The sequence below is a fragment of the Solenopsis invicta genome, chromosome 5 (assembly GCF_016802725.1).
Source record: "Solenopsis invicta isolate M01_SB chromosome 5, UNIL_Sinv_3.0, whole genome shotgun sequence".
In the NCBI taxonomy this organism is placed as follows: Eukaryota; Metazoa; Arthropoda; class Insecta; order Hymenoptera; family Formicidae; genus Solenopsis; species Solenopsis invicta.
Genome location: NC_052668.1, coordinates 17,512,698 through 17,536,911, shown reverse-complemented (window position 1 = coordinate 17,536,911; position 24,214 = coordinate 17,512,698). Strand labels below are relative to the sequence as shown.

Genomic DNA, 24,214 nt, shown 5'->3' with positions numbered 1-24,214 from the left:
TATATAATTTTATATAATTTTTTTATAAATGAGATTTTTGATAAAAATTAGAAAAAATTAATTTACATTACAAATTATGATGTTAATTTTTAAATCTATGGCATTGTTTTCTATATCTCATGGACTTCTTATATAAGCCTTTTATGTTATTACATAGAAATTGTATTATTTTGCAGAATATTGTGTTTCCATAATATATTCTTTATTTAATTGATAAATAGCAAGATAATATGTATATTCATAAATTATTGATCATTTTTCATATGTATAGAACGTCTCTATCGTATTTGAAAAATAATTGTGCAATAATCGATTTATATTTGTTACTTAATTACGAACTGGCTAACGAAAGCTAGCCAGTTATTAAAGAAAAGATAAAATTTTATCTTCCTATATGTCAACTTTTTAAAGAAAGAAAATGAAAATCATCTGTTATTTCTAACATTTCTATTTAAGAACGAGATTTTGCTAATAGAAATATAAATATATCAATAAGTGCTTCCAACGAGAATTATATAAAATTATCAGTAAAATGGATCTGTAATTGTTTTTAAATTGACATTTTTTCTTAAATTTTTTATTAACCTAAAGGAAAAATTAAATACACTTTTCTACATTTTGTTATAACATTATTGTTTATTAACAAGATTTCTTTTCTTTTTTACCATCAGTACATATATTCAAAGATACATTCCACACTGTAAAAAATAAAATGCTAATTTAACACTTTTGTATGTCCCAGAAAGTCCACTCTAAATTTTAAGTTAAAATAACTCAAAAGTTAAGTTAAAATAACTCTTGTTTTAACTGAATAACTTAAAATAAGAGTTATTTTATCTTAACTTTTGAGTTATTTTAACTTAAAATTTAGAGTGGACTTTTTTGAACATTTTATTTTTTACTGTGCATTTATCCTATATAACTTTTGTTCATAGTCTAGTTAATTGACACACAATGAGTGATATACAGTATTTGTCCGCAGACCGTTGGATATATAGCGAGAAAAAAGAAGCAAACTTGAAGACAGTAACGAAATCGACGAAATTGAGTCATGATAAATTTAATAATAAGTTGTAATTTTTATTACAACGAAGAATACGAAAGACATGAATGTTTGTACTTTAAGCACAGTTTCTTTTAAGATTTGTTAAGGCACCGCAAAGTCGCGTGTAGACTGCACGTCGTGCGGAATAAGCAACTTCGTAATAGAAAACACAGCAAGCAACTGCGAATGCTGTGATACGGGACTATAGTACTGTTAGTAGCGACTGGTTTTGAAGCCTCGAGATAACGAGATCTAATACGCTACGTTTTCTAGAACACCTAGTAATTTGCATAATCATGTAATCAGAGTGGGAAGTCCCCTGATAGTCGAAATAATAAACTACTGAGATCAAATGGAAAACATAATAATCACTTATTACAAGTTTTATCTTTTAGGTGTATGTCAATTTATAATGTTGCTATTTACAAAGATTGAAATAAAAATTTAACAGCCACCGGTCTAACGAGAATAATGAATACTCGTGCGTAAAAGATATGTAATATAATTTTGTCTTAATTATTTCTGTATTAATTAATGCGTAATTAACGGATTTTATTAAACGGATAATGTTGATTTTGAATAAATGGGATATACGGAGGAGAGAAATACAACTAATAATTATGTTGAAAAGCTTCAACTTTATTATTGCTTACTGCAATTACAAAACAACATATTTGCAGCTTTAAAAAAAAAGACTAAAAAAAAGAAAGAATCATTTATATCAATTAAGTATGCGCAGTTAGTATATCGTTTCGGTATAGCCGGATCATGCGGCGCTGCAAGAGACAGGAACTTGGAAGACTTGCATTCTGCTGACAGACTTCCGAGTAAAATCTGGATTAGCGCCATCCTCGACCCTACGTTTGAGATCCAAAGATTGATCGTTCCTCGGCATGCAATAAAGATCAGCCTTCTTCGGATATCTTTCCGTGGGCCTGGCACCTTGGCGGCATGCTGGCAGAGGTGTAGTAGTGAAACAGATTTCGTCACCCTCTTCTACAACTCTTGTGCGATAGACAATGTTGTGTTTCTTCTTATCGTTTCGGCTCTCGCTTGATCCACTCTCTTGCGAGTTTGCCTGATACTGTTTCTTATTATTTTGATGGCTTTTATTACCTCGTCCATGTTCTTTATTGCGGTTAGCCTGGTGGTAGCCCCAATTTACGCCCTCTGTCATCATTCTACCCGCTTCTCTATCGCTAATAACGTTCATCTGTTCATTCTCTGGAAATTCATGGCACGTGGATTGTTCGGCTCTTCGTTTGTTTTCCGGAGCAGGTCCTTGGCAATTTTCTTGAGTCATAGCGTAGGTAGCGGCAAATTCTTCCGGTTTCGTCAAGAGACAGTTCTTAGGAGTGACGAAATCGGTGTTGGGCCTGGAGTCGAAGTTACCGCAGAGACCACGTACGGCATTGCGATATGCATCACTTGCCTAATAACAAATTTAAATCAATTTTTATTACACTTTCTATACTACTGTTAAATTGTTTCTAATACAAAAATTTATTACCATTTACTTTATTATACTTTATATTTTTACTCACACTTATTACAACGCGTTTTCCATCGTACACGGCATTAATTCCATACTTCTCCGAAACGACAGACAGGGAGTCGTCCGGTAGGCTCAGGATTTCGAAAGTGATTTCATTTCCATTAATCTTTTGATAGCCTTTGTCCGATATCTCGACATTCTGTCCGTTTACTACAGCTTGTACATTATTACCCGCTTTCTTTAGTTTAATTTCTTGTTTGCCCAACCATATATAAACATTCCTGCTGTCATTGTCCGCATCTTCAGCTAAGATAGCCACTTTCGAGTTTTCCGGAATATAATTTCTGCGATTATGGAAATCTTGCGGATAAGTGGTCAAAAGCACGTGTTTACATTTTCCTAGGTGCACATTATAGAGCTGGTTATCAAAAGTATAAACCTTGTCTTTATCGAGAGTGCATGATTCTGTAAAGAAGAATACAGTGATTAAATTATAGAATTTTGATAGATGTCCTGCATTACATTTTGCAAGATACTTTTGTTTAATTAAATATAATGCATCGAAAATTACATATTAATGATGGAACAATGAATTGTTTATTTTATATGAACTACTTTTATTTTAATCTATTTAAAGTAAAAAATAGTTACAAAATACTATAAAATCAATAAAGTACTAAAGATTTTAGCTTCTGCTTCATTATTTGTGCACTAATTTGTTTCTTAATTAATGCATAATGTATTATTAATAAATATAATTATTTATTTTCTAATATTTAAAAAACACTAATTAACATTTTCACAAAATTTTGTTCTTACGTTTTTCTGATTCAAATTCATCCGGATAGTCAGCTACATTTAGTCTCATTGTTTGCCACTGTGATTCCGAACTTGGTCCAAAGGAATTAAATGAGGGAGACCAACCAGAAGTAATATCGCTCACTGATTGCGGAAGCCAGTTGGGCCACATTCTGTTGACTGGTGATGCAAACAGCAGTGTATTTTTGATTGTGTTTTCTTCGGATTCTTCCTCACGTGATACATTGTCACAAACTTTGGAGACGTATTTTTCTAAATATTCAATAATCTTCTTAGCATATCTTCGGACGGATTCAGGAACAATGTTGGATAGGTCAAATTGAACATCTATCTGATCTCTCATTTGGGCGATGTCATTGGCCTTCATGCAATTTTCCACTGCTTTGTTTCCCGTTTGAATCTCTTCCAGACATTGTTTGGTGAAGCTGGAGTTCTCTATTATATCCCTCAGTTGTTGACTTTGCGACGAGCTTCCGGTGATAACAACTTTATTTCCTGTAGCGCAGGTCTTTCCATATTTCAATACAGCCTTGTATTCATCTCTTGGTGAGTTCTTAAGGGCGTATTTGAAATTGAGAGGAGTAGCACGTGGTGCATATTGCATTTCATGTGAGAAACAAACTTCATAGTTCACCTCTTGCGGCGCATGAGAATTCCAATAAAAGTAACCTCTTAACTTCTGATTTGAATTGCTCTTCATTCCACCGAAGGTAAAAACATACTCATTCTCATGTAACATTGGGACGCTGTAACTTACGTCAAATATATAGACTTCGCCTGACTTGATACCTTTGCTAAGGTTATTTGCAATCTGTTTCCTTCTCTCCTTACTGTTTGATTTCCAGCTTATGGAATGAAGGCTTTCCATCTCTTCGCTCGATTGTCCGGAGTTATCATTATTACCGCCAATTGTCACCGTATCATACGTCATGGTGATGTGTCCCTCAGATTTTTGTATCTGATCAGAAGTTAATATTGTGCTTATCTTGGTATAATGATCGTCATTAGCATTTGTTAATCTCAAGACGTCCGCAACAAAACTTTCCGTGTCAGATTCTTTTCCAATACTATCAGATTCTACCTTGATGGAAAATGTATCTTTTTGTACCGTGGTTTTGTATACTGGTGAAGTGAATACAGGACGCGTATTTTTGTCATTTGATGTAGGTTTAAGATCAAGGAGGTCTTGTTGCGTGGTGAAGGGAACGACGCTGTAGTGCAACAGTTTGAGTTCATTACCCATTCGAGGTAAGTTCTGCGGACGAATCTTCAACGCAAAGTTTTTCGCGTTGTTCGAATTGAATTCGACGTCATACTCCACAGGTACACGCAGCACTCGATTGTTGTTGATACCAGCAAGGTATTTCTGATGTTCGAAAAGTGCTACAAAACCAAATTGTTGCTGTACATTATTGGCGATTAACGCTTGGAAAGTGCCACTGTTCGCGGTGCGTCCTCCTTGTTTGAAATTAACTTTAGCTTTTGTAAATGTTGGCGCATCCAAAGTATAGACAAACGGCAGACCGTCTTCATTCGCAAAGCTCATTATGTTTTCATAATTGTTGAATGCAGATCCTTCCAGTTTGTTGTTTCCATTCAGGAATTGTTTCAGCGCTGTAACGTAATAAAAATTAATATCCGTGCAAGTAGTACAATTTTAAAGATAAATTCGCGATACTCACCAGCAACAGCCTCTCTAATTCTGTGTCTGTCGTAAGGATAGAACGCCGAATCGTATACCGAGTTAAACAAGAAATGTCCTTCCAAATTATTCTGCTCTTTGGCCTTGATTTGAAGTGCTTGCGCTAGCTTCTCAACGCGTGACCTTTCGTCGCTCATTTCGTCGGCTTGATGAGAGTACCACTGCTTACTGATTTCATTGAAAAACTGCCTGTGACTCGAAAGCCCGTATCCTGCTTCCACGGAGGGCTGATCAAGGAAATCGAAAACGCTATTTACACCGACATATACATATTTCGGTATTAGATCGTCACCAGCAATGGTTTGCAGAGAAAGTCCGTTAACAAGCCAATCTTGGAAGTCTAGATGGTAGCCACTCGAATGCCAGTTGCCATAATTATTTGAAGTCACTAGATACCTAACATTGCGTGCCTTGTTAGCAAGATGTCGCCATTCTGATCGCTTCGTATGAACGAGACTCTCTAGCGTGCTCTTTACGACAGCGTTCACCTGTTTGCTCGTATCGTAGTTAGTGTTTTTCGCTATGCGTTGCAACGTAATCATAGGTGGGTCGGTCAAGATAAATTCATGTACTGCCATAGCACGAACTTCGTGAGCCTCGTTTTCGTTCAAGTAGAGCTTATAGAAAATCGGTCCAACTAATTTTGGTTGAACTTTGGCTAGATCAGACAGGGCAGCTACCATGAGTGTACGTTGGTACGTTGACGCCGGCAGGCTGTGTTCTAAGTATGGCTCAAAGACTGAGATAATCTTCGGATGGGCAGTGACACCAAGTGCAAAGATGTACGTCTGAATTTTTCGGCTGTTGTTTTCTTGGTAGCCTTGTTGCAGTTGATTAGCCAGGTAGTTGATATATTTGCCAACTACCTCATCGTTTTTCTTCAGAGTTATAAAGCCGAAACTGTATATCGGATAGTAATTTTGGCCGATATAACTGTTACGGAGCAATTCGGCAAGTGCTATAGGCGCGGACACATTTACGTATTCTTGCTGAGTTACCATTGGACTCTTGATCAGTTCCTGCGCAGATTAAATTATGCAAAACTTAAAATTAATTAAAATTATTTTCTACTTTTATGTATATAATTTTGAATAGCTAATATCATAAATATTTGAATCGGTTGAAAAGGATTAAAAAATGTTTGAGTCTTAACGTTATTGTGCATAAATGAATACTTACGAAGAATGCTTGAACATAATTCGGCGTCGGTAAATATACGTTCTTGGGAAGTTGAGAGAGGAGTCGTGCCGCCTCTGCGCCTTTAACTTGCCCACTCTTTATCCAATTCTCGATAGTGACGTAAGCAGGTCCAGTTCCGGCATGTAAGACAGCATCGCGGAAGGTGGTCCAAGCATTTGCGCGGGAATCTGATCCTTTATTAAATTGGAGTACATATTGTTCTAACTCAGCGTACTGCTTGCGATTCATGGTGCGAAGGAGTTTCTTCAGAATTGTATATTTTTCCATTGTAGCTTCATATCCCTCAGAAGTAATCTGTACTTCTTCAGCTATTTCAGAAATTAGGTTCTTGGCAAATTGCATAACGTTTTGCTTATCAGACTTCAAGATCGTCTTTCCTTTGTAGCCGATGAAATAGGGTAACAGCGGGATGTTGGGAGCCAGGAAAATGTTCTGTAATGCCGCTTTAGTTTGCACGACATTTTCATTTTCTTCCTCGCTGCTTGAGCTGCTGGAGCTGCTAGAACTACTGGAGCTACTAGAGCTGCTGGAGCTGCTGGAGCTGCTGGAGCTACTGGCTGAGGAACTGGAGCTGGAGCTTTGGGAAGAGCTTTTGCTAGATTCTGAAGAATTTTCTTGCTCGGAATTTTGGCTAACGCTATGGTGACGCACTCTTCGGTTGTCAGAGTCAGAGAAAGGGTTATTGAATGTGTATACGAGGTTTCCGGTTGATTCGAGGTTGCTTATTTCGTGTGGTCCAAACCAAGAGTTAGAAATCGAGTTCTTCTTTTTCAAAGTTAATCTTGTTATGGTGTAGACATTGCCAATGGGAGAATCAGATGTTTCAGGTTGGACAGCTATCTCATTCTTCATCTCAGTCGATTGAATAGTGAAACGTTTCAAGTCGCCTGAGATAACCATTTCAGTCACGGATAATTGCTGTAAGAATCACACAGTTGCAAATAAGTTTTATCTATAAATTTTATCAGGGCTAGGACCGTTATCTTAAAAATGTAACGCGTTATCATTACTTTTTATGATAAATAATAACTAAAGTAACGATTAAATTTATTATTATTACTGTAAAAATATAACGACATTGTTACCGTCACAAACAAGAAAAATTAACGATTGTTAATTAAAAAAAAGTAACGAAAACGATAGCGACATTACAAGTAACGCGTTATTTCTAACCTTGAATTTTATCATTCTCGTTTGTATTAATTGCAATGTAATTTGGATAATCTCTTATACGAGAAAGTTCCAATGTTTAAAATAAAACAATTTTTTCTTTCTTTTCTCTCAGAATGTTCCATAAATTTTTTTTTATAATTTTTAACAATAACATTTATCATGTATTTTAGCTAGAATATAGAATATAAGAGTAGTTTGCCAAAATTAACATTTAACTCACCGAAATGACTTTATCTTGTCCGGCCCATTTCTTTCCCGCCGATTTAATGTCGAAGCCGTAATGATAAAGCTGTCGCTCCTGGCACCTCTCATAATTCTTCAACTTTTTAACTTCATAATGATTACCGTCACTGTGTAAAGACGGCATTGGTATTCTATCTTGCTTCGCTTGTATTTCGTTTACGGTCAACGGCGTAATCTCATAGAGAACCTCGCATTTGCCACTGACGGAGTCCTCCATGGCTTTAAACGTGGCGGCAAAGGACTCGTCGCTAGGAACCTGAATGCTCTTGCTATTTATCGCGTTTTCGCCCTGAGTATCGACTTGCAGCTGACCTACGATGGCCTTCATCATATTCACTTCCCAAGTAGGTACATCACGGTCGAATAACAAATCCCGGATTATGCCATGCTTCAATTTGATCTCAAACGGCTTTTCTGACATGGGCATTCGTTTATAATTGACATTCTTAGGATCGTCGAAATCGTCCGGACCGTTCGACAATTCTTGGTGTATATGAGCATAATGTTGATTATCAAACTTTGCCTGTAGTAACTCCGGTGATTTTACTTGAATGGTAAGAATACCATTATATTGAATTCCAGTATATTGTCGTTTCAACTTGTCAACACCTGCCAATGTTCGACCGAATACAGAATATTGATACTCGTTCCCCGTTTCCCAGGCATGCTCGTGATTATTTGTGGCCACGGCCACGCCGGCTGCCAAACAAAAAAATGGTTAAATTAATAATTGGAACTAGTGTTTATTGTCGGATTGAATTGGAATTTCTCTTAGGAGAAATTTACGTTTAATATGTTGTCTGAAGAAATTGGATTTACTTTTGTACGTAAGTTAAATAAGTATGTGCAAAACGTGAAAGTCCGATTCAGCCGCGGTTATTTTACATATTAATCTATCCTACGTCAATTGAAAAAATTTAGTTCAGAAATTTTGTTAAGTACGAAACATTTTATTTGAAATTCTCATGGAAGCTGTTATTAGTTGCAAAGTTGATGTGTACTCACCAAGAAAGAGAAGGGTGACAGGGAACCACATGGTGTTATGTGGTAGCCAGTACCAAACTCGTAATGAAAGCTCCTCTCCTTGATTGAATTTATATACCCGAGTGTGCCATCTCATCTTGACCTGCTGATGGCTATAGATTCAGTATCCGTGCTATCTTGAAACTGTATCTTCCACGCGTGACAAATTTTTGTAACCTTCCGCACGATAGGTTACTTATGACATCCACGGCGCATTTAAGAAAGTAAAGGCGAGGTCGTGTCATCGGACTTCCGGACGGAACTTTGACTTCATCCGAAGATATTATTAACTTTGCTAGTCGATCAAAACACGTCGATGTCTATTAATCAGCTACTTTCTCGTTGCCATACTACAAAATTTATCAAATTCGACGTAATTAGCAGTTAATAAAAGAATATTACTACCATTTGCATAAAATTTTTTCGAACTTACGCAAAGTATGATTGTCTATCTGCTACAAATACAAAAGATACATTTTTTAAATTATATTTATAACGTGAAAATTTTGCAAGTATTGTTCATACCAATGTATATTTATATATTTATATAATATATTTATTATAATATAAATATATTTATTTATATGCAATATTACATTAACCTGCGTGATAAATCTAATCATAAAATTTTATAAAAATGTAATTTTTCATAATCATATTTTACTTAATGCATTTGCTGCTTTGTCGAATAAACAGAAAAACAGGGTGTTGATTCACGATAGATAATTTTCTGCACGTGTCGAATTTTCACTTGGTATTTGGAGAATGTCGGTATAACGATTACAGATGATCTTGTGTCATTAAGTGCTATGTACTTTATTATTTTTTTTATTTCTTATTTGAATCTTATCATGAATGAAAATGTTTGCGAAAGTCGAGCAGGAGATATTAGCGGATGTAATATGAACTTACATACATTTTCAAGCGGCAAACGAAAGTTAAAAGTGTCAAACTTTGATCCAAGTTGCGAGATATGCAACTGGCATCAGCTGCAAGAGATATTTTCTAACGATGATTACGCGATTAGGAAATTTGTAACTAAATAACACTTCCTTTCAAGTATTTTTAAAATTATTCTTTGCCCAGATTATGATCCCAGATTAGCTTGTATACTTATCACTATATTCAAAGTTGTTTCTCAAATCTCAGATCTTAGCCTTTGTCTTGTATATGGTAAAATGCAGAACGCGAAACAAAAACAGACCAAGATCTGAGATTTAAGAAATAACTTTGAATATGAACAAAGAAAAATATATGCAAGATTTCTCTTTCAATTTTTATATGCTTTCAACCTTTAAATTAAAATAAACTGAATTAATTGAACTAAACTAAATTAAATAAACGCATTTAAAAATACATATATTTCTTATTTTAAAATGTTCTACAAAGTTTAAAAGTTAAAAATAAAATATTCTAAAAGAAGTTAAAAAGTAAAAAAGGATTAAACGTGATTTTCTTTAAAAAAAAGGTAATTAATTGATAATATATAAATATATAAATTATTTTCAAAAATGTATAAAAAAATGCGAGAATAAATCAGTAATTGATTTCTTTATTTAACTCATTTTCTTTCTCTTTAGATTTGCTTAAAATGTTAATAATAGAATGTAAATGAAGAAAAAAAAAATATTGGAATTTTTTATATTAATGATTTTATTTGAAAATTTGATTTGTGCAATTGTTAAATTATATTCTATTAATACTTCATCAATTTTTTAATATTTGAGCATTTGTAATTTAAACTTTTAAGTTTAAAATTTTTTAATTTTAAATCATTTATGAAATATAAAATAAATGTCACTTTGCAAAATAAGATTTTTCTAATACCTAGTAATTTATGAAAATGTAATTTATTCTTCGTCTTTGCTAATTTTGCGAATATAATAATTTTTGATAACTCAGGATAGCTTGATATTTTATTCTTCCTTTTCGACTACTGATTTTTCACGAATTAACTTTTAATCATTTTCAAAAGTTTTTAATTCAAGTCATTAAATTTAACTTTTTTTTAGAAATTCTTATGGTTATTAGTACAAATCAGGATATATAATATTATACAACGGCAAAATATATTATAAATATATGTTTACTTACAAGACAATTATTTTATTAATTATAAAATCTAACAAATTGCGTTATAGCATAAGCATAATAAGTTCTTAAAAAATATTTATAAAACATTACAAATTACTATCAATTTTCTTACATCATTCTCTACTTCATTAGCATTTATGATAATTTATTAACTTAATCTTATCATAGATATTTTTATTCTATAATAACAAAAACGTTTCTACATTCTGCAAACTTACATTTTTATCTTACTTTCTATATATTTTTTCGCATTCATTTACTCATTTGCTTATTAGTTCACATGTCATACTCTTGTTATATAACATAACAAATTAATAATTAATGATGAATAATAATTTAATTCTTACGGGTGTTCTTGTGATTTTTACTTATATTATTGATATTACATTAAATATAATTTTAATATATTGTTAAAATATTTTTTTCTGTTTGTACACTAAACATATAAGGACAAAAGATTTTATTATAATTATACAGTATCATTTAACAATAATTTATCATATTTTTACAATTACATACTATTTTATTGTAATTTTGCGAAGATTTTTTATACTTCTAATTTTAAACATAAAAAAACTCAAATACAAGAAACTAAATAAAGAATTATGTAATTAATAGAAATAAATGTTTTTGAATATAAAATAAAATAAGACTTAAAAATAAGAAATGTAGAGAAAGCAAAATTTCCTAAGCGACCGTTCAGGGAAATTAATTTTAGGGAAACGTTTAATAAGTAGATTTATATTTATAAATTTATGTCTTAAAAATATTTATTAACGTTGTTCTATCAAATATAATTGATAATTTATTATCCTTTTTGTTATTATAGATCTGTTACATACTACAGTTGATTACACGTTTCGAATAATGCAAGTTATCTATATAATGATCTCTATTCGAATATCAACCATTCTCATTCACCACTTTTTAACATTATTGCAACAACATTGCAATATTTCGGTAATATTGCAGAAATGTTGAAAATATTGCTGCAACACTGATAGAATATTCTGTGCTCTACCGACAATTTTGACAATTTTTAATTCAATTAATTAAGTAACTTACATAATATCGCATTTCTACTCAGAACTTGGACTCAATGTTGCCTACTGTGCATGTATTGAAGAAGATCCAATTAAGGGTTTACCTCTAATCGAATTGTCTACCTTATAAACAAGAATTTAAAAAAACATCTAATTGTAAGATCGTAAAGTATAACATGATTAAAATCAAGAAATGGCTAATACTCATCATATATTCTACTTCTTACTTTGCTGATTCTATTTAAGAACTACATTTCAAGGTGAACACACGACGCGTAATTCGAAGAACTATAATATAAAAAAAGTATGTAAAATCACCTATAAAATTATTATTAGAGCACTAAAAACTACTATGGTTGGTATTGGTCATTTCTTGATTTTAATTGTATTTAACTCATAATAGAATCTTATAGATATTATTATATTTTCATAATTTATAATCTTCCGAGCCTAAATTCACGTTTATTTTTCTACAATAAGTGTGCAACATATGATATTAACATATTGTTCGCATTCATTGAAACAAATTATTTATTTGTGTTTCTTTATAATTGTTTATTTGAATAACTCCAGTTTATCATCGATTCATCAGTATATGAAGAAAAAAAGAAAGACTAAGGTAGAACACAATTGCAAAATTTAATCAAGTGTTTCAGGAACGATACATTGACATATTACGAACACATACATTTCTTTTTATATCAACATAAATCTTATATACTTTACTAGGGAAGGTTGAGATTAATAAATAACTTCATTTGTGTAAAAATGCATTGATTTATGTCTTATAATATCTTAGTATAGCATTATCTTACTTTACTAAAAATAATCTTAATCTTTATTTACGTATATTTCCGATAAAATTATATAAAAATATGTCATAATAAGAAGTAACATTTATCTTAAAAATAATAATACTTTTTTTACATAAAATTGTCTTAAATTTAACACTTGTAATATTTATACAAAATATTAATTGGCGTGAACAAATAGTGAATTTCCATTGTTAATTGAAGTGTTTCTGTCGACTTCTATCGACGAGATTGTTGCTTTGATGATGGTTGTAGTAGTTTCCGGTTCCTGAAACAGTTATTAAATATATTATTTTTTAAAGTCACGCATATTTAAAATAAAATTCACTAGGTTTATTCCGTTTTAGATAAATTCTTTTTGCTATATAAGACAATTGTACTTCATTGATACTTTATTTTATTTACGAATAACTATAATCGCCGGTATGACTATGCAAAATGCAACTTACCTCCTCGAAATCGATATCAACTTCTTCGAGCACTTCATCGAGAACGGAAACGAAATGATTAGCATTCTCGAGTGTGAATACCATGGGCGGCTTTAGTTTTAAAACGTTGTTGTCAGGCCCGTCGCTGCTGACGAGAATCTTCTTGTCCTTCATCCTGGATACCACGTGCTTCGCCTCCGCTGTCGCTGGTATCCTCTTAATTCTATCGCGCACCAATTCGATGCCTACGAACAATCCAGCGCCGCGCAAGTCGCCGATGATCTTCCGTCGTTTCGCTAATTTCTTCAGTTCTGCCATCAGATGATTGCCGACTTTCAAGGCGTTCTCCTGAAGGCCCTCACGTTCTATGACCTCCATCACCGCGTTCGCCACCGCGCAGGACACGGGATTGCCCCCGTACTGAAATTACGCAAAGTCTCTTGGTCACAGAAGAATATCTTCAACAGTTTCCAACACGCTAATAATGTTTTTACATACCGTATTGAAGTATTCGATTCCAGTATCGCGGAAACTGCCCGCGATTTCTGGCGTTGTAATGACGGCCGCAACGGGATGGCCGTTGCCCATGGGTTTGCCCATCGTGACTATATCCGGCACAACGTCCTCGCCGTACAATTGAAAGGCCCACATGTGAGTGCCGACTCTTCCGAAACCGACTTGAACCTCATCCGCAATACAGACTCCTCCCGCTTCGCGTACGTGTCTGTAACATCAATTTATTTCATTGTCTTTTTCTACCTCATCGTCATTTATATATTTTGTTCTAATCTCCGCGTACGTAGTGCACGTCTATGTGTATTAATAAAATAGGTAATAAAATAATCTCTGTATACCTGTATACATTTTTGAAATAATTCTGTGGTGGCAAAATCTGTCCGCCGACCGATATAAGACTTTCCGCGATGTAGGCGCAAACTCCACGTCCTTCAGCCTTGATGTCTTTGCAGATTTGCTTTACATCCTCGGCGTATTTAACTCCTAGATCCTCGTCGGCGTAGTCGATGGCGCGATATTTTCCGCGATACACGTCCGGACAAGGAGCCTAAAAGTGAAAAGCGACGTATAAAATATGTGAGATACACATTTCGTTCAATAATATAAACAATACAAATACCAAATGACGTAAACTTTATTAATAGAGAAATTATCCATGCGATAAATTATATTTATTTTAAAGAATTTAATTGTTCGCGTAATCTTCGATCGTCACAATCTTATCTTAAAATTTTGTTTTTGATTAAATAAGACATTTTTTAAACTTTTGAACCTATTTTGTTGATTTTTAAGACTTGTTCAGAAAAATACAGATAACTGAAATATACGATAAACAATTTTTTTTTTATCGTCAAATCGCTAATCACGTATGAAAAACATTTGAGATACTTTACCACGTGCACCCAATCCTTCTTGCCGGTGCCGTTAGGCTTCTTGAATTTGTACGGCGAGATATCGATTGTCGTGGTCAAATGTCCGTGATAAGCGCTAAAAGCAAAGAAACGAACGTGAACGTTTCTTCTCCGGCCGTTCATCGAAATATAAATTCTTCGAGGCCCTGCAAGACTACTAATGTAATTCTTTAAGAATTATTGATTATCATCTCGTTTAATAGATCTTAATTTTATCAAAAGCAGTTCCTGAAAATGTAACTCTTTTTAGCTTTTTTTTCCATTGTTGCGGAAGACGCTCAATGACCCCACCGTGGCTACGATATTCGCACGTGTCCGTGTAGTCGCCAAGGGCTACTTCATTCATAAACTCGAGCAAAGAATCGTTATTAATTTGTGTGGTCTCGAGCCGCCCTGAGCTATCAACGTTAATAGAAAGACAAAGCGCAAAGTCCACAGCGCAGCTGTTTTAATAATTTGAGCACGAGCTATCGTTGCACGTGTTATCGTTATCAGTTTTCTAGTACTAATACAATGTATTAGTTACACTAGTTAAGTACACTAATATCTCAACATTACACAATATACACAACTATGCATATTTTTAGAATTGGTGCTCGACTCTGACAAAATCACGCATATCGTGCTAGATGTGACTTCGCTTTATCTTTACATTTTACATTTACTTTACGTTTACATTTTCATCTGAACCATCGTCAACTAGCGTCTGTCGCTCTCTTTCTCTTTCTCTCTCTCTCTCTCTCTTTCTCTTTCTTTCTCTCTCTCTCGGATAAGTCCAGTCCAATATTCAGCGACATCGTCCTCACCGATAGAAGGAGAAAATAAATATAGATTGTGTATCATACGTGTTGGCACGTACGTCGGTCATGAGACTTACGCCACCTAAAAACAGCGACAAGATCTTTATGGCGGCGAATTCTATTTCCGCCGCGGTGTGAAAAGAAACGGATGCCCACATCCGATTTGCCTGGATCTGCCGGTATGCTCGATCACGTTGTCCGAATAAAACGGCGCCTGCGCCCCTAGCTGTCGATTTAGAGCGGTAAGACGCTGTAAACAATCAAAAAGAGAAATCGGTCTGATTAGTTCGGCAGTGAATTTTCTCATCTTGTTTGCGCGCAGCCTGAAATATCCAATATATTTGGAGCCAGATACACATGCGGCATTGCTTACGCCGAGAAGATCCGAGCAGGAACGGAACAATGGAAGTTCATTCCATATTCGTCTCGTTAACCGACGGAACTTCCGTGACGTAGCGCGTGAAATTCAATAATAGAAAGTTATAGAAATATCGCATAACACACAGAGCATTAATTCTAACAGCGTAGGCAGTCGAACTTACTGATCCAGCGTGATGACATCCTTGTTCTTCGTGTGCGTCTGAGCGAGACGAAGAGCAAGATCGTTAGCTTCGCTGCCGGAGTTCACCAGGAAGCAAACGGACAGCGGCTCCGGCAGAAGCGAGGCCAGTCGACTCGCGCATATCACCAGGTTATCGTGAAGGAAACGATTGTTCGTGGACAGTAAGGCCATCTGTTCCTGTCCGGCTCGCACGACATCCGGATGGCAGTGCCCAACTGCAAGGGAGTTAAATTGCGTCGATTAGAGGAGCTACTTAAAAAAATTATTATGCTTATTAAAGCCAATGAAGCTAAACGATGACAAATTATCTAATTGTGAAAAATTAATGAGTACGCACCATGCGCGACATTATTTATGCAGTCCAAGTATCGGTTGTTCTTCTCATCGTACATGTATTGTCCTTCGGCCCTCACTATTTTTAGTGGATTCGACTTGTAAAATAACTTGCACGATTGTCTAGAATCAAAAGAAGCCATCCCAATGATCATCTTTTTTTTACTGATATATTTTTATATTGTTTAAAATGCGTTCAAATCAAAAACGCCTCGTGTTTTGTACTCTTTATGTTATTCATATAAATGTTATTTACCCAATGTGACGATCACGAAGCCTTATAGTATCAGATTTCGGCATCTGCTCTAAAGATTCCGCCATAGTAGAGCCTTTGGTGGAACTTCTCACACACTGGTTGTAATCTGTAAAAAAAATAACCGTACAGAAAATTTAATCATTTGACTTATCATATCAGCAATCATGATCTCAATATATTATGTTCTGTATATTTTCCATCAGGCCTGTGCTTTTCTAACAACCTTGTAAGTCAAGCACGTCCTTCAGAATAAATTTAATGGAAAGATTCATGAATTGATAAATCTTTTTAGCAGTTAATCAATCTTAAAATTATAGAAATTTAATAAATAATAAGAATGCGAAAGATAAAAAAATTTTAGCGCAACTATCTTATATAACACGTTATAGCTTTCTGATAAATACGTATCATTACATAATAGTACATTTTTTATTCTAATTTGGAATTGATATTTTCTTGAAAAGCCAGTTAATTATTATAATTTTTTAATCTTTATCACATATCTTTTTAACTTAAACTTAAATTAATTTAATCAATTAATTAAGCACTGAAATATTATTAAATTAAATTTTACATGAAATTAATTAAAAAAAATTAATTAGTCATTGGTTTCCTAATGTTCATGGGAAATCTTTTTCTCCATCGCTCAATAATCTGCTTAATTCAATACTTTTGCCAGAACAAATATTCATCCCAAACTTATCAAATTCATTTGTTGAAAGATAACACCGTACCATAAATGAAGTAGACTAATTGATAAATGTCTGTTTAAATAAAGGCACCCGAAGCGTAATTTTCCGGTGGCTGATAAGTGCACGTGACTACTACGTGCAAGTAGTATTTCCGTACACGCTTGACCTCGCATCTCGGTCACAGAACGAATTTCGAAGAAAACCGCATTTATTATATCGGTTGCCAATTAATATTCAATAATTATCGTTAGCAACTTAAAACGCATTGTATAAGTCTAATGCAAGTACAGTGTAATCTATAAAATGTATAGTACTGCAAAAGTTTAAAATAAGTTTTAAAAATAAAATTGAAACTGACGCTAATTTACGCATTCATTAGTCATCGATTTGCAATATCCAATGTTAACAAGAGATCACTTTGTTCGATAATTATGTGTATGATTAATACTGCAACGATGAAAATGCAAAAATTTTTTATTTTTATCAATTGTTAGAAAAAAATAACGACGTCGATTAAATGTATTAGTATAATAAATTTTCTTAATATTCTAATTTTTAAAAATCGATTTTAATTGAACCAGAGAATTCGACGTTAAAAAATAGCAACGATATATCTATAAAAGTCGTCATTTCCGAGTTGTTTATAAAAACAAAAAAATTCTAATAAGAATTCAATATTCACTGAAGGAAAAATGATACTTTTATTTCACTATAATCGATATAAGATATCAAATTACGAATTTGATATAAGATATCAAATTCAGTTACATTAAAATCACATTTAAAGATAATATTAAATTTTAGTGATTCAAACAAGAAAACGAATGATATATTATATAATCTTTCTGTCACAACCTTCTAAATTGCACAATGCTACTTTGCTTAGAAAAATTAATAACTAATAAAAATTAATAAATACAGAAAAAGAAACGAAATAAATTTCCAGAAACACTAAATATTTTTCCTATTGCGATAATTAATTGCATATGATGCTGGGAATGACAAGAATTAATAATAAATAAAAAGAAGACGCTTGTGTACGATTTGCATGCAATTCATACCTGAACTCGTGGTCAACAACGGTGATCTAACGTAGCCCAGGAATTCCTATTCGATTACTGCGATTGCAAGCGAAAGCAGTATACTGCAACCTGTATACGTCATATATAGAGGGAAGAGCTGGTCGGCGGGGGTAAAAAAATACGGGGATGCGCACGCGTGTCGGACCAATGGCTCTCCCTCCACTATCAACACTTCACCTCCCCCGCGCTTGTGTGCGTCATTGCGAGTGCCTGATTATTCGCGTTTTAATGTCTTTTTACTATACACATATAACAGTTACATAAACAGCGACTACCGATATCAATTTGGTGTGTGTGGTTATTAGCATATTTTAAATTGAAATAAAAATTGAATGCAATTAGATCATCTTACTTAAATTTATTGCACTAATATTATATTTTACAAAAATGCTAAAATACATCGTAATGAAAATTAGAATTTAGGCTTAAAGGAGACAAGCATTCACTTTCTTCGCGATAAACGTCGATACTTTTTATCTTATATAAAAAGGGGCAATCTTACACTTTGACATTGGCAATATCGAGAAGATTTAGCAAGAAAGATTATTGACGTAAATTTCCGTTTTGCCAAGTCATACAAAAGCAAAAACAAAATTAAAATTAGAATATTGTAAATAGAAGTAATCAAGGTAGACTCAGATTGAAACTTTTGAGCCGTATTTATTAAGTGTTTTGATACCTGCAAGATCTCTTTAAAATGTTCTCTCGCGACTTTTGGCTTTTATAAAGCCACGAAATTCATGGAGCATATTTCGGACGGCATATAAATAGGAATCTCGACTGCCAGAGCCACCGGCAAATAACGTGCTCACCCACGTGTGGCACGCACGTTTCGAAGATGATAGCGATACGCGACACGTGATATGCGTTATCGGACAATTTAAATGACAACAGCAATCCCGCGATACGCCGCGATATCGCCCGTGGCAAACATATAAGTCACGTTCGCTCGATTGCAAATCTTCCACTGCATGCGGGCGCGAAGCCAGCAATCGCCTGTACCGATTTTAAGGGAGATGTATCTACCTATAGAAACCGCTGACGTTCACAAGCCATTCTATTTCGCTGATGACTCATTGCCTAATAATTTCTAAAAAAAAATAGTTCTTGTTACATCACAGCGATGCGCCTTCGAAAAGAGCTAGCAATCTGTCGTCTGCACAGACCGTAATTATAATAATTGACTCGATAAGGGAGTCCACTATCTGACGTAATTTTTGTGTGGAAACTTTATGACCTCTTTATATTTTTAAAATATTGTTTTTCCAACAGCGCGCGTTTTATCTCATGGTTATCTGTCTTAGATATTATTATCTTTACAACACTACTTTGTCAATTATTTCAGTGCTACAAGAACATCCGTTGATTACATAGTGGTGAAAATAGATCTCATTACGAAGTCACAATAACGTTTCACAATACAAAAAGCCCAAATGCTTATCGTGCGATATCGCAGACTGACGCCGTGCCAGTTGCCGGGCGTATTTCTGCCGCGTTATTGGTGTCAAATCTTAAACGAAATGCAAATTGTAAATTGTTTTGCAAGGATTTATTGAGCGAATGAAGAGCAATGTTCATGCTTGTGACGTACTCTTATTTGTTAAACTCGCCTCTCACAGTTCTAGTCACATATGTCCTTCATGAGATAATATTCTATCGCACCGCGGGACTTGTCTCTTTTAATCAACGAATAAAGCATCTAAATTTACAATCTAAGATATTTTGATTAATCTATTTTTGAATCGTATCGTCGCGATTAAATTAAAATGCTTTATACTAAAACGCACACGTTTACTGCTACCTATAAATAATATAGTGTATTTTTATTTTTTTTTTATATTTTTACTTTATTTTTCAAATTTCTCACATAATTCTCGGTCAATTTTTCTCGTGTAGAAGATGAAACAATTTAGAAGCATTAATTTAATTATTTAATTACCAAAATATGGTAAACTTGATTTTACTAAAGTAAAATTTAATCTTTTGATATTATAATTATTCTATTAGACTCATCTAGTTTCTAGTTTGTGCGATGCGACGACAAACAATGGAATGCGGTAATATAAGATATTAAAACAATACGTGCAACTCTAAAACATTTTCGCAGGCATACATTTTAAACCAACTTTAAAATTAACTTTTACTTATTCAATTAATTTAAATTATTTATAAATTAATTTATGTGCTACTGAATCTTTAGCACTTTCGATTGCTTTGACATTTTTATCGATTTGCAATAACCGAAAGAAAGGGGCAGGCGTTTCGAAACTCGATCCGCTATTATCTCTCCTAAAAATATAACGAGGGACATAATATGACCTACTATAATAACGAGATAAGCGACATACACAGAATGATCCCTAAGACTCATTGTTCCGCTTTCGCTCTTGCGTCCTGATTTTTCGTCTTTCCAAAAATCGTCGACATACTTCACCACGAAGCCAGACTCCACCAATGAGAGCAGCACGTTGTTAACTTCATTTTTGAAAGGCGACTTTATCCGGAGCTTGTGCACGCGATAATGCGACAAAATGCATAGATCAGAAAGTCTGAAGAGCCATTTGCCATATATACGTTTCAACTTGGTCTCCTTCAATTTACCCTCAATCTCGGACATAAAGTACGCTTTCGTGATATCCATCCCGTATAGTGATTGATTTTGGAACTCGTCGACCGAGCTCACGAATCTCTTCATGAACTCGGGGGACAGACCCTCGGTGGCCGCGAGCTCGTCGTACACAACCGGTGTGACCACCACCTTCAGGCCCGTGTTGTACAGATCCTGAAAGGTGGACACGCGCATATTAACCGCGAACTCCACCACGAACTCGAGCAATTCCGCCTGAAAGATGATCGTGTACTCCTCCACGGTCATCACCATAGCGAGGAATAGTATCTTCTCCACGAGGCTGCGGGGTCCGCGAAGCGGCGCCTTGCCGAGGATCAAGCTGATCGTGTTCAGGGGATCGCGGACTCGTTCGCTGACGTTCATGATCAACGAGACGCACCACATAACCACCGCCAGCAGAAAACCGAACAGGATCGTGATGATGATGTTCCAAAAATCAATGAGGAACTTTGCTGGCGGCATCGCCGGGACCAGCGCGCAGATTCTGTCGTCGCCGATGGCGATAGTGTGCTCGTGCTGCGTGCTGTACCAGTCTTCGTACACGAGTCCTTCGGCACTGTACCTCATGTCGTTCTCCTGCAAGTCGCTCGTATGAACCACCGTACCGTTTACGGCGTCTGATAGCGCATTCATAAACAGCTTGGCCAGGCCGCCTACAATGCCGTTTTCCAAAGTACCATAAGGACGCTTGTCCTCGAACATCACCTGGAACGTGCCGCCGTGCATGTCCCGTAACTTGTTCGGATACCAGTCGATATCATCTTCATACACGGTCACTCTCGAGTAATTCTCATTGAATCCGTTGAAACGGTGTACAGCCACGAAAACTGGTTCTGAGTAGCGCGGGAGAAAGGACACTTCTAGGATAATCACGTCGAAAAGTTTCTGATTCCATAGGTGTTCGAGTTGATGCCGCGTGTCCAATGTACCTTTATTCGAACCGATTAACAACAGCAGCTTCGGCATATGCTTAGGATGAGATATCGAGTTTATGTCGTCCAGCATGGCGTTCAGTTCCGCGTCGTCGATATTTTCATCCGACGCGTAAATGTAGATCAGCAGAGTGCGGGAAGAAGCCAGGTCTTCCGGCTGGAAGCCAAAACCCGTTACTTTCCCGGAGACAAGAATCTGCGTCGGCCACGTTATTGCCATGTTACGAGCCACGATGTCAAGTAGACGCTGTACCCCGTCATAGATTTCGTATTTCTGAATCCTGATAATTACATCCTGTTGCCCGATTGAACGTAAAATCTTTTGTATCGTTTGGTCAACATGGGGTTTCTCATAAAAATTCGAATGAGCGATGTCTATTGTTAAAAAGGCAAAAAGATAAATGGCACTTGTTATTATCATCTTTTTTTTAGACGCTCCGCTTGCTGTGTATCGAATAGGAATAGAGAACGCCGTTGTTCCTATACATATAGGTACGCGTACACTCTTAAGTCTGAGGTCGTGAAGCTATTGATCCGTCATCATTCAATTGGTCACACATAAAAATATCTTAGCATAGATATCGTAAGAGATATTGTGGAGAACATAAAATAAACGATTACAATAAATCATTTAAACTGATTTTATCTATAATTGCAGGCAGAACGTTTTTACGGAATAATCCTAATATGATTTACCGAGGATCATTTCTTTTTCATAAATTTATTCTCCGTCCATTTATGATTAATAACCGTTCGCTTGTATCGTTACAATTTCCTATATTCTCTCTTCTATAATAATCGTTACCGATACGGATATGGCTTATCTTGGATTTGGAAAGAAATATCGATAACTGATACAGCAAACATGATATATTGACGCAATTGTAACACTAATATCTCTTATTGCGACATCAATTACGAAATAGACTCGTATGACATTACAATTTATATATTTCTACAGTACCTATAAGTTGTTATAAAATATAAAAATATTGAATGATCAATGATTATTTGATTATCCATTTAGCAATTGTTTGCGTATATCGATTTATGGAAGTAAAAAAATAAAAACTATAATATAGGTTGAAAAAAAAACTACCCTCGCAGTCGGTAGGACTCGAACCTACGCTCCCAGAGGGAATCTGATTTCTAGTCAGACGCCTTAACCACTCGGCCACGACTGCTATGGCTGTTGCGCTTCATTTTCATTATTTCATTGTGAACTTCGAATATAATTTGTAACGAGAGAATTTATATCATCTTTTATTACTTATTATATACTTATTTTCTATTTAAATATATTACACAAACGACAAAATAGAATGTTTTTATTAATAAAATTATTTTGCTGATTTATCGCTGTTTTATCGATATATAAAAATATTAAACCTATGATAAATTTATACTTGGCAATAAAAAAGAAGAAATATCAATTAAAGCTGTATAAGATTATTACATAAAAAAAAGTATAAGTTTCTGTCATTGTTAACTTTATTATTCCACCTTGTAGCGTGCTTAGACAAAAACGCGTGGAATTCAGGATGAGATAAACGAAAATTGGGAGTAAAAAAAATATCTTTTAATAAAATAATACTTTCATGGTTTTTTAAATAATATGCATATTTTTCTGATTTAATATTTTACACAAACAATAAATTTTTTAATAACAAAATAACCTTATCGATTTATGATGTCGAGAACATTGAGCTTATAATAAAATTACTTAGCAAAAATATCAAATAATACTACATAAAATCACTGTATGTAAGAAGTGAATTTTCTTCGTTACTACTTTTATTATCGTTAGTTAATACTTTTATTATCTTTAGATATTTCCTTTATTATTCCTTTGTAATATATGCCTTATGCTTAAATATATTCGAGACGAGAAGAAAATGCGTGTCATTATTTTCCAAATGACATCAAGATAAGCGAAGATAGCAAACATATTTTTTAATAAGTGCCTCCTCCAATACTTCTTTAAAAAAATTTATTTTCTGATTTAATAATAAGCAAGCGGCAGACTCTCTTGCTAACGAAATTATTTATTATGTCAAAAAGAGCGTCAAGCTTACACTGAAAAAAAAAATGATTTTGTTATATTAATATATGATTGCACTTTAATGAAACCAAGCAAAATTTCTGATTATTATAATAGGACTCGAGATTTTATAAAACGTTTGATAGACTTCAATAAAATCTGGTAATTTCTATAAGATTTCTGATTCGTCCATTTTTAAACAGACATACTAATTAAATCTATCAGATTTTTAAATCAACAAGACTTAATTTTTTAGTATACAATAAATTTGCTTTATAATAAAAAAAAAAGAAAGTAATGTTCAATAAAACTATAAAATTGTTGGATGAAGAAAATAAGTTTCGTTTTCATTATCTTTACTGTTCTTTATTAATCATTCTCTT

The 24,214-nt window shown here is 34.3% G+C and overlaps 3 protein-coding genes and 1 non-coding gene across 5 annotated transcripts; all 4 read right to left on the bottom strand.

The window, feature by feature from the left end:
* Window positions 1–1,663: 1,663 nt before the first annotated feature.
* Window positions 1,664–18,223, bottom strand: LOC105205782 (vitellogenin-2). 2 transcript variants are annotated; one of them, XM_039448876.1, is made up of 14 exons: window positions 18,209–18,223; window positions 16,456–16,561; window positions 16,204–16,322; window positions 15,847–16,081; window positions 14,487–14,580; window positions 13,932–14,140; window positions 13,576–13,801; window positions 13,120–13,497; window positions 7,655–7,984; window positions 6,241–7,179; window positions 5,042–6,080; window positions 3,360–4,973; window positions 2,590–3,005; window positions 1,664–2,477 (listed from the first exon to the last, which is right to left on the bottom strand). In XM_039448876.1, the coding sequence occupies exons 2-14, from the start codon at window positions 16,518–16,520 to the stop codon at window positions 1,812–1,814; spliced, it is 6,330 nt and encodes a 2,109-aa protein (XP_039304810.1). In that variant the 5' UTR covers window positions 16,521–16,561; window positions 18,209–18,223; the 3' UTR covers window positions 1,664–1,811.
* On the bottom strand, window positions 12,595–18,413 carry LOC105205780 (alanine--glyoxylate aminotransferase 2-like). Its single transcript, XM_011175284.3, has 9 exons — window positions 18,209–18,413; window positions 16,456–16,561; window positions 16,204–16,322; window positions 15,847–16,081; window positions 14,487–14,580; window positions 13,932–14,140; window positions 13,576–13,801; window positions 13,099–13,497; window positions 12,595–12,917 (listed from the first exon to the last, which is right to left on the bottom strand). The coding sequence occupies exons 2-9, from the start codon at window positions 16,518–16,520 to the stop codon at window positions 12,810–12,812; spliced, it is 1,455 nt and encodes a 484-aa protein (XP_011173586.2). The 5' UTR covers window positions 16,521–16,561; window positions 18,209–18,413; the 3' UTR covers window positions 12,595–12,809.
* Window positions 18,414–20,414: 2,001 nt separating this feature from the next.
* On the bottom strand, window positions 20,415–23,101 carry LOC113003227. Its single transcript, XM_026131788.2, has one exon. It carries the CDS (start codon window positions 22,209–22,211, stop codon window positions 20,415–20,417), a length of 1,797 nt encoding a protein of 598 aa, XP_025987573.2. The 5' UTR covers window positions 22,212–23,101.
* Trnas-aga lies at window positions 22,893–22,974 on the bottom strand. Its single transcript has one exon. It is a non-coding gene; the product is annotated as a tRNA-Ser (tRNA).
* Window positions 23,102–24,214: the final 1,113 nt, after the last annotated feature.

Excerpts from the sequence above, each read along its gene's own strand:
- LOC105205780 (XM_011175284.3), bottom strand. The coding sequence starts at position 16,520 with ATGGCGGAATCTTTAGAGCAGATGCCGAAATCTGATACTATAAGGCTT. Across the intron at positions 14,581-15,846 it reads GATGTCATCACGCTGGATCA|CGCTTATCACGGACATTTGA; the intron begins GTAAGTTCGACT and ends CTTTGCTTTTAG. Across the intron at positions 13,802-13,931 it reads TATTTCAAAAATGTATACAG|ACACGTACGCGAAGCGGGAG; the intron begins GTATACAGAGAT and ends TTGATGTTACAG.
- LOC105205782 (XM_039448876.1), bottom strand. The coding sequence starts at position 16,520 with ATGGCGGAATCTTTAGAGCAGATGCCGAAATCTGATACTATAAGGCTT. Across the intron at positions 13,498-13,575 it reads GAATCGAATACTTCAATACG|TACGGGGGCAATCCCGTGTC; the intron begins GTATGTAAAAAC and ends GCGTAATTTCAG. Across the intron at positions 4,974-5,041 it reads AATTAGAGAGGCTGTTGCTG|CGCTGAAACAATTCCTGAAT; the intron begins GTGAGTATCGCG and ends ATTACGTTACAG.
- LOC113003227 (XM_026131788.2), bottom strand. The coding sequence starts at position 22,211 with ATGATAATAACAAGTGCCATTTATCTTTTTGCCTTTTTAACAATAGAC.